This window comes from Cryptomeria japonica, chromosome 1 (genome assembly GCF_030272615.1).
Source record: "Cryptomeria japonica chromosome 1, Sugi_1.0, whole genome shotgun sequence".
NCBI classification, from domain to species: domain Eukaryota; kingdom Viridiplantae; phylum Streptophyta; class Pinopsida; order Cupressales; family Cupressaceae; genus Cryptomeria; species Cryptomeria japonica.
In genome coordinates, this window is record NC_081405.1 from 355970378 (window position 1) to 355983986 (window position 13609).

The 13609-nt window shown below is 34.4% G+C and overlaps 1 protein-coding gene across 1 annotated transcript; it reads right to left on the reverse strand.

The window, feature by feature from the left end:
* Positions 1–303: 303 nt before the first annotated feature.
* On the reverse strand, positions 304–3878 carry LOC131069134 (organelle RRM domain-containing protein 2, mitochondrial). Its single transcript, XM_058004472.2, has 4 exons — positions 3442–3878; positions 1044–1112; positions 829–935; positions 304–614 (listed from the first exon to the last, which is right to left on the reverse strand). Exons 1-4 carry the CDS (start codon positions 3587–3589, stop codon positions 489–491), a joined length of 450 nt encoding a protein of 149 aa, XP_057860455.1. The 5' UTR covers positions 3590–3878; the 3' UTR covers positions 304–488.
* Positions 3879–13609: the final 9731 nt, after the last annotated feature.

Here is a 13609-nt window from a genome sequence, read left to right on the forward strand (position 1 = left end):
TTTTACCTTTTCACATTGCTTCTCAAGTAGTGTAACTGTATGGTGTATAGACGTGGTAATCAAACCATAAGCTGTAAACTCGTGATCAAGAACATTTAAGATAAAATACCTTTTCACATTGCTTCTCAAGTAGTGTAACTGTATGGTGTATAGACGTGGTAATCAAACCATAAGCTGTAAACTCGTGATCAAGAACATTTAAGATCTATGTTTGTAAGCAAGAAACAATGGATTCAATTGTGTAAAGTTGTGTGGTGCCATATGTTGTGCACAAGTACAAACTCCTAAATGGTTACTACCATATTCAAAATGAGGTGATTAAAAAAAAAAATTGTGATCTTAAATAATTTTTACTAGAAATTAGTTTATTTGTGTTTGTTTCTAATTGGAATGTAGCAAAATTAAACTGAGAGTGGTGACTCAGACATTGCCAATACAAAATCCTCACTACAATCACGATAGAATAGATATAGATATATAGAGGTACATCATCCACACCAACCAATAGTTTTTTGTATATTCAGACCATATGGATTTGGCTCTTCAGGAGGAGTGGGTGGCTTGGGGGGTCTAGGTTTCGCAAAGTCCGCAAAAATAACCCATCCATCTAAAAACTGCACAAAATATCCAATGACAACTTCGTCATATATGACATCATTTATATCTTATAATGAAAATATCAATGTCAAACCAATAAACAGACTCCAGCCAGTAATCTATAAAGAAAATATTAAAACAATATCATATTTATATGTAAACCCACAATGAGCTCTGCAGTGGAAATCAAAGAACTGGTATAGGTTCCATTAAAGAGATTATGATACTTACTTTGCCATCCATCCCCTCTTTAGCTTTAGCAGCCTCTTCTTCTGTAGCATATCTAACAAATGCAAACCCTCTTGATCGTCCAGAAACCTTATCAGTTGCAACTCTTGCTGCAATAGCATAGAACTATGAGGAAAATGAAGAAAACCTCTCTAAAACAGCACATAAGCAAGTAAACTCTGTAAGAATGTACAAGAACTAAGGGAACATTTGCTTGCCTTCAAGGAGTCTCCCAAACTTTGAAAATGCATTTCTCAAGCCTTCGTCAGTGGTTTGTCTGGAAAGTCCTGCCATTCATACAAGATTTTTCAGAACCTATTCTGGAGTATGTCCACTAAAGAATGCTTCAAGCCTTTAAATTAAAATGAGAGGCAAAAGCACAACACCAGGGGTTAGTAATTCCTATCGAACAAATGAAACAAGAATGATAAGAGTAAAATCATAAACAAAATATACAGGCAAGCTTAGAAACAAGAAAACTGTAAGCAAACACAGAAGAGAAATGATAGAAAGTAAAGTAGCTAACATAGATGTGAAGCTCAGTAAGTTGTTCATGCATTCCTGGGAAGAAAAAATACAGAAGAACTTGCCGTGAGTAGTTGCAGCTTACAGGACAAATATATAAAAATTGTGTAGACCACAAACTCCCATAGTTCATAACTCACTAATATATGGCATCTAAAAATTGGGTAATCCATCTTATCACAGTTTACAGAATAATACTGAATGTTCGAAATAGTAGAAATAATAATGCTGAGAAAAAAAAGGAATAAGGTCATGATAGCCATACGATGGCAACAATAATTAGAACTAAATAGCATTATTGCAGACTGGGAACAGAGAGTAACTACAAAAAAATCATTTAACTGGACATGTGTCTAAGAAACAAAGCTCCATTGGTTGGGAATTAATTTGTACTGTTTCCCAGGGCAGAAGATTTAGTAACAAATGATTAGAGTTATTGTAAACAAACGATGGTATGTGAGCAAACAAAAGTTACAAATGAAAAAAGGGAAACGAAATGATTATTGTGGCTGTGGGGCTTTCTCAAACTGTTCCCTTTTGCAAGTTCATGTCAGAGGACATCCAAGCCAATCCATATCTATTCCATAGTAAGTAATCAGCTGAGCATGCGTTTCAGGGAATGGCAGGCCATGTTCCTTACATAAGCAGCGGTCAACTGTGGTACAAACTAGCCAAGAACAGAAACGACCAAAGGCAATAAGAATATGCATTGCAGATAAATGTCCAGTAACAGTAACGCACAACAGAATTTTGTGAGGATATAACTTCTAACCAAGAAATATGAAAGTCTCAATGGACCTATGTCACTAGTTTTAACTTTTAAAGATTGTCCCAAATAGATCAAAGTGAATACAGCTTTGATTAACTGGAAAACATAACGTGATATTACAGATGATTCCTCAAGGGATTACCTGCAAATACTCTTGAAAATACCAAAAATTTTAACGCATAATGGAGGCCCTAAATAGTGGCGTGCAGATATAAAGATAATATATTAGTCAATTAACCTCTATAGGTCCTATAATCTCCTTAGTCCTTACCATTGAGGTGCAAAGAAGATCAGGTTGAAAATATACTAATTAGTTCTATTTTTTTCTAAACTCTGTTCAGGACTGGAACAGAAGAATATGTAAAACTAGACAGATGTGATGGTAAACAATAGTCTATAGAGAAATAAAATTTTAATCGTTCCATCCAGCAAATAGGAGAAAGAATACTAAAACACGCTTGCATCTAACCATCTATAGATATGATAGAAAATAAAACTTGAAACAAGATCAGCCAGAGCATTGAATTATGTATAAAGTTTAGTTTTAGACCAATCAGGATTCTTAGTGCAATTGGCTAAATCTAGTTTTACTCCTGCACTGACACATCACCTCAAAACCTCGGGGTACAAAATCTGAACGAACTATAAGGTAAACTAGAAAGTCCTATCCTTGAGAGCTTCCACAAGGTTACACGAATGCCAAATCGAAACTGATCTTGGCAGCCGACCGGAAAAAACAACATCCACGTTTTCATTTAGAGTTTAACAGAAAATTACAGAAGATTCCATAGGGAGACTACAGCACCTATTCATTTAACAAATCCAATTCGATAAAACATCTGTAACGATGAATATGCAGAATAAAATATCTTCCACTCAAAATGCATTCTGTTATGGGAAAGCTTTGGGCGTCATTCTTTCTGGTAGAAGATGTTGAATTGCTACTTGAAAAAGGGAATATAACTTTGTCGCACTCATTCAAACATAAGGCTACTATTTCGCCGATTCGTAGTATCTATTTGATGTAAATCCCTTTAAATCTATTCGAGCAGAGAAATTCCGAACAAAAGCAACGTTGTAACAGCAATGAGCATTATGTTGCAAAACTACACAGAAATTTAAGCAATGCCTCCTCCGTGAGAACAAAGGTTTTGAGTTTGCGAGCTGATTACGACTTCCAACTCAATTAGGGTTTCCACGAAAATTAGGCTTTCTTAACTCGATAGGGTTGCTAACGCATCATTGCAATTCCGTGCAGAGCACACAAACGTAAATGAAACAAACATAATAAGGCAAATAAATGGTTTAGAGAAGAGTAGTACCGCTTACGAAGAGCTTTTTAGTGACAGTCTCATCTGATGTGGTGCACATTGAAGAAGATGCAATGGCTACACAGGGCTCCCTGGCGGCTAAAAGACGACCACTTGTAGTTCCTCCCAGCAGACGCCTAACGCCAGAAAGCAGGGCCATTTACTCCAAATTGGCCGAATACCTTGTTTAATTTAAATGGTGATTCGCACACATAAAATTGCAGTATGAAACAATGCACACAATGCTCAGTCCTAACACTGGGCAACGATTTTGCGGTTGGATTCAAATTCCAATGGCTGAATTTTGGAGTAAAACCTATTTGCAGAAAATGTTTTGTTGAACCCTAAACCCTTGTTCAATAAACTGCTCTACAATGCACGGGGAGGGGTAAATTTTGGTATAGCTGCTAAAAGTACCAATACGGGCTGCGCTATAAATTATTTCATCTAAAATTTGTTTAAAATTGTAAAGGTGAAATTTTGCATATTTCATACCAATTCCCCATTAGTCTTTATATTTGCATTTTATTGTATAGTGACGTGGTATATCTTTTGTGTTAAGTTTGGTTTCTTTTGTATTCTTTGATTTATTTTCACTCACATATTTTAATTTAATAAAGAATAGATTAGTTTATAAGTTGTTAAGAAATATTTGGTCTGGTTAGCATAGATTGTTGTCTTGTTCGTAAGGAAGATTAGGATTGAGGTCATTATTGTTATTGATAAATTATCATTTGGGATTTCAACTTTTTTAGCATCAAAATCTTTATGTATCGATTCATACAAGGAATCTTCTTCTTTAGATCTATTTAGATCTCTTTGCCTATTTTTTATATACTCTTTGTTGCAAATGTGAAGTTGATAGTGTGTAAGTATGGTTGTCATTGATGTCAACATATCGATTATTCGTTTCTGTGATTGGTTTGTGCTCCGCATTTCTGATATGTTGCAATTGTAGTCATGAAGCTTCATTATGTTGAGTTGTTGCTTGCCTTTGTCCTTGATGTCAAAGGGAAAGAGATTGGGGAGATTTGAGAGATTGGAGAAATTGGAATTATGAATCTAAGTTTGTGTCTATCATTGATGAATGTTGCCATCAATGGCAAAGGGGGAGATTGTTGCAAATGTGACATTGATAGTGTGTCAGTATGGTTGTCATTGATGTCAACATACCAATTATTTGTTTTTGTGATTGAGTTTGATGCAGGGACTTCTAACGGTCATAACTTTTGACTCGGTCGTCCGTTTGGGCTATGCTTTGACGTGGAGGTGTACCATGAGGAGTTGTTTGGATTGCCGACCAAACCTAAATTGATTGGACCTCGGTTCAATTAACTTTTTAGGGCTAGATTCCTTCATCTAAGACCTCAAAATTGACTTTTAGTGATTTTTGGGGATTTTTTAAATCTTTTTTTGGTAGTATCTTTTTATTTATGCATGCAATCGTTTAGCGAGATGAGGAGTACTGTCACTCAACATAACTCTCAATAATTGAAAATTTTCATAGTCATCCGGATAGATTTAGAAATGACTGAAAATGGCAAAAAACTGATTTTGTGAAAATCTGCCAAAAATGGTAATTTTCGGATTGTAGTTAAAATAGTGTTTTCCTTTCATTGTAGCAGCAAAGTAGTTGGTGAATAATGAAGAACTATCAATATGATCTTGTTCTCATTTTGTCTCTTTCCTTATAATTATGTTAATGGTGAATGTTTGGTTGTAATTTGGTTACATCAGGGTTGTACTTCACATTTTTGATATGTTGCAGTTGTAGTCACGAAGCTTTGGTATGTTGTCAGATGATGCCTTGGGATGCCATTCTTATGATTTGGTGTTCCAAAAGTTGTGCTCTGAAAATGTATACAATGATGATGGTGTTCAATAGTGTCTACAATGCTCCGCATTTTTGGTTTTGATGATAATATTTTGGAGTTATGTTGTTTTCATCTTAATCTTTGTTATTCTGATTTGAGGCATCATGATGTGCTATGGAGATGTGGTTGTGGATATGTTCATTCCAAGTTTGATCGACATTGAATGTTCTATTTTTTCTCTAGTGATTGTGGCATATGGATAATGTGTTGTTTTGGTCGATGTAGTGCATTGCGGTGTGGTCCACTTTTCATTCCTTTCCATCACAAGAATATTTAGTGTAGACCTATTTCAAATTGTGTTCCGATAAATTCTAAGGCCATCTTGGTAGACTTCTATTTCAGAGATTAGTATAAATAAAGGATAATTGTAATGAAGAACATGTAGAAGCAAGTGGATTGAAAAAGAAAATTTGTCTCCTGTTGGTGTGAATTTGTGTGAGGCTGTGTGTGGTTGTGGTTGAGCAGTGTGGTAGTGCACTGATGTTGTTTGGTATCAGAGGTAGTGAGGCAAAGGTCTCTTCCAGCATTGTAGCTTAGTGGCAATTGTGCTACAGTGGTGGATTACTTCCTTTTCTTTCTTCTTCTTTTGGGGAGTGAGCCCTTTACTAGCGGTTTTATATGGGCAGTGAGTCCACCTATAGTGAGCATTTTGGTAGTGAGCCACCCTTTCTAAAAAACACCTTAACTAATGTCACCCTAATAGGTGTTTTATACTTGAGAATTAGCATTCTCTATGGTTTTTCCCTCATTGGGTTTTCCATGTCAAATCTAGTGTTTCATGTGTGTGCTCTCTCATGCTTATATCAATTTATGGTTAAGTAATCAAGAAGTAATGTGTTGGATCTGTTTCTTCGGAATATGTAAAATATCTTAATTGACAACTGATTCCCCCCCTCTCATTTGTCTAGGATTTTCAACACTCTTGATATAACAGGGGTGAATTATCTTTTGGATCTATCAAACACAGACACAAGTCCATGATATCTTCTTTTGTTTGTAGTAACATTAGCACTCTCTTTGCTACTTGATTTTGTATCATGGCATGGTGATTCAATTGATTCAAAACTATAACTATATTTGTCATACTCTTCTGCTAAGAAGCCTTCCTCTTCATCAAGGAGATCAAGATCAGATAAAGGTTCACACATCAAATGATAGTTGATTGTGAGTGTGCTAGTGTGGAGATAATGTAGTGGATCTTACGTAATTAGTGTCAAGTACTTTTGCTACTTCTAAACACAATTTACAAGAAATTTTTGAATATGCCTTTCATTATGGAAATGACACTGATTAGGAAGTAATAAATCATAAGCAAAAATATCATATGTCAATACTATTTTATCATTCAAAAGTTTCATGAAAAAATCATCCAGAGTATGTGTAAGCTGTATAGCTTTGATTATTGTTATTCATGATGTGAAAAGTGAGGATGTCAACAATTTTGTGTACTCTTGGTTCTACATTGATGCATGTTACTTTGTTAGGATGATATACTATATGGTCATTTTTTAACTCATAATTCATTAGTAATTCGTATCTAGTTTTAGTTCCCCTTCCATGGTAACCAAAGATGTAAGAAATCAATCACAGAATATCCACTCAATAGTTTCAAACAATCTTTGCTCAAAAGCATTCCATAGATTTCAAGAATTTCAACCACTTGAATGACACATGTTATATTCTCAAGCTTGGTGTGAGTTATATGTGTAGATATTTGAGTTCCTCTATTATTGTTAGTTTAGTTTGACTCAATTTTATTAATCTCTTTAGTGTTTTGGAAGATGTGAATCCTAATTTTTTGTAGATAGATTATGACATGAAATTTCATAAAGCTCTAGAATCTACTAGATAGTTGTGTAATTTTTTTCCAAATATTATGACACTGAGAATAAACAATGGAGACTCTATTTTGTCTTTATTGAAGGCTACAAAGGCATTTAATGTAACCATTGTCTTTTCTTTATTCTTTGATGTATCTTGACTACTATTTTTTACCCAATGATTTTATTAGAGCCTTCCTCTCGGAAGTACAATTCGACAACACATCAAACAATATCATGTTTGACCTTGTTTTCTTCAAATCCTTTATCAAACCATAGCCTCCTTCAAAAACGTGGGTTTTTATGAGCTACATTTTATTTGATGTTGGTTGGATTAGATGGACCTTTAGGAGGTACAAGATATTTTCTAGCATTAGGGTCAAGTGGAGTAAGATTTTGACTAGGAGGGATTGAGGTAGTCAAAGAATTCTTATTTATAGTCATGAATAAATGATTTATATTAACTTGTTGTTGAGTATCATGAATTTCTATTGTCTTCTAAATCATTCCATTATATTGTTTAAAGAGAAATATAAATGTGTCCAAGACCATAGTGATCCCCATATCATAATTTTCAAGTATTCCAAAATAGCTAGCCTGTTGTGAATCATCTTGGGGAATTATTGCCATATTTTCCATTTAAGGACAATCAATTTTAGAATGTGTATAAGCATCATATAACATGCACCAATTGCTCGTGATTTTAATATGGCTATGTTCATAGTGTTTGGTGGATAAGAGAAATCATTAAACCTCCATTATTATGTTAGTGCTCCACTATCAATTAAATAGCCTTGTATTCACAAATACTCTAATTTGGTTGTGATTAAAGAAGTCCCCCTTATGTTTGTTCTAATTTTATCTTGGTGGTGGATTTATTGTAAGTCGAATAAGTTAACTAGTAACTTGTGATATAGTTTTTTTAAGGGATTCACTTTTTTACAAGATATGAGACATCTATCGAGAAATAGGATTAGATCCATTGTGTTCTCCCATTTTATTGGTTGCTTGTATTGGCACCTCACCTTTTAACTTTCTTAATTTCCTCTTTTTTACACCCTATTGTCTATCTACTTTATGATAATAATCAATCCAATAAATTTCATAGGGGGTCGCCATGTTGAAATATGCTACTTGATTTATCTTCCCCTCCAATGTACTAAGCCTAAATACTCAAACTCAAAAAATTCAAATAATTATAGAGTATGAGGGTTGCCAAAATTTTCATGTTGTAGAACAACCAAATGGGTATTATGTTACAAATTTGGGGAAATTTGGAGTTACAATGAGCAAGTTATGGCTAGTTAGAGCTTTTTCTAGTTCGCGGAAACTCTTCTAACACTGATAGGAATTCTTGGAATAGTTGGAATCATCAACGATTTCTCATTTCCTTGTCTTTTGTCAACCATTGATTTCTTTTATGTCTTAGCTAATTTTTAGTGAGATGAAGTTTGGTTGGGATTTTTCCTAATTTTCTAGAACCATTGATGGTTCCTATTCTTATTCCTATTCTTAGTAAAAATACTAATGAGAGTGAAAAAGTTTTTTAGTTTTTTTGCCAAAGATTTCTATTGGCTCTAGAACCTTTATTAGCCACCGATAATGTTCCTAGAACCACCTTTAGCACCAAATTACTAATGGGCTAGAACCACCAATTTGGATAATGTGAACAAGGTATAATTATTTTGAGAAGGTTGTATGCCATAAGTGCTTAATGGGTGCTCTCAATTTCAATTTGGTAAAATTTGGGGAGAAAATAGCTAAGTTATAATGAGTCAAAGCTTTTCATGGTTCTTGGAACCACCATAAATATCAAGGGTTGTTCTTGGAAGCATAGGAACTATCGATTGGTTCCTAGTTCCCTCCCTACTTTTGATTGTCGATATTGAAAAAAAATAAGAAAGGTTTATACTTTTTGAGAACTCAATTTTGAAGATGAGCTTCTTGGGTGCCCCCGATTTTGATTTGGTGGAATTTATAGCAAATTTGTGTAAGTATGAACAAGTCAAAATTTTTGGTGGTTCCAAGAATAGCAAAACTCGCCAATCGAATCCTAGTTCCTCATGAACCATTGACTCAGGAAAATGAGGAAATAAAAAATAAAAGATGAATGATTTAAGAATCAATTTTTTTTAAAGAGGCCAAATAATGTAGAAAATTGATGTCAACCATTTAAGTGGTTCCAAGAGCCATCAAAACCATTTATCACTCATGAAGGAGTAAAAAATAGTCTAAGTCAAGTGAGGTTCAAAAAACTGGCCTTTTCTCTTGGTTTCCTAATTTATCAATATAAGGTTAGCTTTTAGCTTGAGGCCAATGGTGTCAAAAAGGAAGGCCCTATTGATATTTCACATATCCTCCTTTGAAGCTTAATTCATATGTGTATGAATTGGGCACAAAGATTGCATCTCAATGAATGCAAAGTGTTGTCGGTCTTCTGATAACCCTTGTGACTATTTGTTCAACTAGTAGGTGGTAGATGTTAGGCCAAAGACCGATGGTCAATGGGTAGGATCTCTTCAACATGTCATTGTCTCTTCCATCCTCGACATGATTTTAGTATGTATTACTTGGTAGGACCACAGGTCAAAGCCCAATAGGTGAAATATACTTGTTATTGTTTAATAATTTTTCTTTCAACATGAGGGTAGGCTCAAACTTGAAAGCCTAATAAAGGATTAAAGGGGTTGCACTACACCAAAATTGGTGTGATTTTATACAACAACACCTTTTGAAGTATCATAAATGTGTAATCCTATCTAAAAATGTTTCAAAACATATTGTAAATATCATTCAATGTGAGATAAAGGAAAAATTATGGTGCCTATTCCTAATTAATCATGTGTAGGATTCTTCTGTAAAAACAACCCCTTCCAAGAAAGATTTTTAGGTAGGTATTAACGATAATTTTTCTTGTTGTTGGTACCCAAATTTATAGCTCACTAATGTTGAAGTGGTGCATATGTCATAGAGATATTTCTTCACACATCCTAACGACCAGGTCTTATCTTCATGAACACTTGTCATCTTAGCATTTGAGGGATGGCACAGGTAGTGTTAATGTGTGTGGTGTGCCCCTCTAATATTTTGTAGGATAACATTCTATGAGTTCATTTTCCAAAAAATATTCCATACTTAGAGGAGGAGAATAGTTTCTATAGGAGAGAGCAATGTGGATCCACTAGAAGAGAGATTTCATTGAGGAATTCATTGTTTTCACAATTTCCAACTTATAATTTCATATTGTAAGCATATGAATATTGAATTATTAAAGGTAGAATAAACCTTATATGAGTGTCTCAAGTTTTTTATAGTATTCATTATTTATATGTATGTGTGGTATGTTGAAAAATAGGGCTTCAACACCTTGAAGCCACTAATTTTTTTTAACACCACCTTACATTAAGGGAAGGGGAATTTAATTTGATTGATCCAACCTTAGAAGAATTAAATATAGATTAGATTATTCCTCCCTTGTTTGAGTTGAAATTGAATTTGACCTAAGGTTGACTTGCAATGCTAGATCTAAGATAAACAATGAGAAATTGAAATAAAATAATAGTAGTAGAATATTCCAAATATCATGAAGAGTTGTAAACCTAGATCTAAGGATGGAAAATAGATCAAAACTTGTGACAAAAACTTTGAATTGAATTGTTAGGACCAGGGGAATAGGCCATCCTAGTCCTTTCAATATTGAGGGAAGACAAACTTACAAAACCCATTGTTAAAAGATAAACAAAAAAAATTGGGACCGAGAGGATCCAATCATCTTGGTCCTCTACTTTTTGCACCTTCAAAAGCCAAGATTGATTGTCATCGTCTACTAGATTCCTCGCTTGGAGTTCTTGAGACAATTTTGCACACACATAGAATTAAATAGGTTTGGTTCATGGGGGTTTGCCTTAGGTCAAACCCTAGTCTATGAATTAACCTTGAAATTGAAATGATAATTAAAATGGAATTGAAGTAGAATTTAAATGGAATGCTTTCCTTTTGAGGGAAAGGCTAGGTCTAATATGAAAATGTTTGAACTTGATACCTTGATGAAGTTTGTTTGAATCCTCATCCACAGGTTTAGGATGCAATATATAATATCTTCATAAAAGATAGATCATGGATGTTTAAACATGAATGCTTGAACTTGACTGGACCTTCTCCTTCAATGCTTGATGAATACTTGAATGCTTGCTGACATAGAATTGAATTGATTTTTTTAACTAAGAGCTCGCTTGAATTGTAGAGGGACCTCCTCAAAAGTTACCAAATGAGTGGGGTTAAGACTTCCTTTTTTAGCTAATTGTGCATTAAATGTTTGAATTTTTTATCAGGTCGACACAAAGCCAAATTTCTTGCCCACATAAAGTGATCATTGTGAGGTCCTATTTTGGGTCCTAATTGGGAGGACCAAGGTGTCCTAGTCCTATCAATTAGGACTCAAAATTGGAGTGAAGTTGGATCATGAGTTGAAAATACAAATTTCAAGAGGGTATGGGCAACATCAAAGCAGACATTGAGCATTGAAGGCTAGAATGCCAAGGTGAGGGCTAGGTGAGGACAAAATTATACATAGATATAATTTATGATGCTACAATATGTTTTTTATTTTTCAACTAGATGTCTATAAATTCCTTATAAATCCTTTGCAATGTATCTTCTCAATATAGAAAAGGAAATGTATGAGAACATTCATGGATTACTAATTATACCAACCTAATATTCTCCAAGCATCTATGATTTCATTTAATTATTGAGTAGAGGCCATCTTTCTTGTGCATTATAGAATATTTAGTCTTATGTGGTGGGTTGACTAAAGCACCCACTTGTTTGCATTTGTTACATATTTGATTAAATCTGGAGACTCAATTGTTTATTTAGATTAAGGCATTGGTTTATTACTATCTTTCTCTCCCCACCATCCTCAACACACTCAAAATCAATCCTATTAAACATATTTAATTTCTTTAATTTGTGTGTTCTACTATCATGTCTAAATATGCATAACATTACAAGGGGTTATTATAAAATACATCTCAATATGTTTATTTGGAAAATTATCTATTTGATAGGGTATGAAGCCTTATATGTCTAAGATAGCACATAAGTATATTGTGACACTAATATTGAGATACATTGTAGAGTGGATATAGTTTGTTATGAGGAATCACTCAATCTTTCAATTGTCAATCTAGTAGCTCAAGGAAATCCTGATTTGTCTTGCAGAGCTAGAAGTGGAGGTCTTATTATATTAGCAATTGGTCCCCAACTTCCCAACATAAAGATAGATTTATGGCAATCTTCCTTAGTTTGATACTATAGACACCTAAAATTAATCATTGATATTTGAGCAAATTAGTCGTTCCTATTCCTCTATTTCTATCACATCACTAGTTAATAATTTATTATTATTTAATAATATTCATTAAATAAATTCCCACATTATTTAACTAAATGTTCCCTTTCCCCTTTCCACCTATTTTGAATTTAATTTAAACAAAATCACCTTTTCTTCCAATTGGAATTAAAAATAATTTTTAATTTCCCTCCCCTCTCTCTCTCTCGAAATGTCACAATCCTCCTACTTTTCCCACTTGCATCCTAATCACCCTTCATCAATCTAATCATCCTCTCCTAAATATGTACACACCCCTAATCATAATGATTAGGAAGAAAGCCAACTTTTTGCTTGAAATGGCTTCAAAGCCACCAAATTTTGGAAAGTACCCACATGGGTCCCCTTTGTCCCTTTCAAGGAATTTACAATTCTTTTATTTCTCATCTCCATGTACTTTGGAGTGTGAGGACAAGGAAGGCCTTTATGGAAAAATATTCCTTATACTCCTCCTCTTGTCTTTTCCAACCACCTTGTCCTCTCATCCCTTCCTAGGTTGACACTTGTCAACCTCTCATGGAAGGTAAGGAACCAAACCATTCTCCATCCTTGATTTCCATGTATTCATCCTAGCCCTTCATTCCCATGCATTAACACTTAAGAAAAATATCCTCTCATTCTCTCATTATGCAACTTCAACTTAGAGATATCAACTCCATCTTCATGAAATATTAACCACTTTGAGCACCCTTATGCTATGAAAATCACAATCACACATCAAAATAATTATTGTTAAACAAATTCTCCCACCTCTGTGATGCTTGCTCCACCAAGGTTTCGGTTCTCGCATCTACTATGTGTTCTTCTTCCCTTGTAGCTACGTGTTCTTTCCTAGGTGCAGCCTTTTGTGGTGGGTGGTGAGGGATCAACTTTCCCTTCCTTGGATGCTCTTATTTCCTCCTTAGTTGCAGTTGTGGCGGCTAGGGTTTCTGGTTCTAGGGATGCAGCGGCGGCCTTAGGAGGTGATGCAGGGCACACATCACTCCAAGCAAGAAATTTTGGTTGTGTTCTAAGTTTTTGTGTTGTATTTCATGTTGTAATAATGGACCAACCATTTGAGACTCAGTGAAGTCATGGTTGAGTTGTCCAAGCTT

What these genes read in the sequence shown, in the direction of transcription:
- LOC131069134 (XM_058004472.2), bottom strand. Translation starts at nt 3,589, where the DNA reads ATGGCCCTGCTTTCTGGCGTTAGGCGTCTGCTGGGAGGAACTACAAGT. An exon ending in GTTTGGGAGACTCCTTGAAG is followed by an intron (nt 936 to 1,043) that starts GCAAGCAAATGT and finishes ATGCTATTGCAG; the next exon opens with CAAGAGTTGCAACTGATAAG. An exon ending in AAGAGGGGATGGATGGCAAA is followed by an intron (nt 615 to 828) that starts GTAAGTATCATA and finishes TATTTTGTGCAG; the next exon opens with TTTTTAGATGGATGGGTTAT.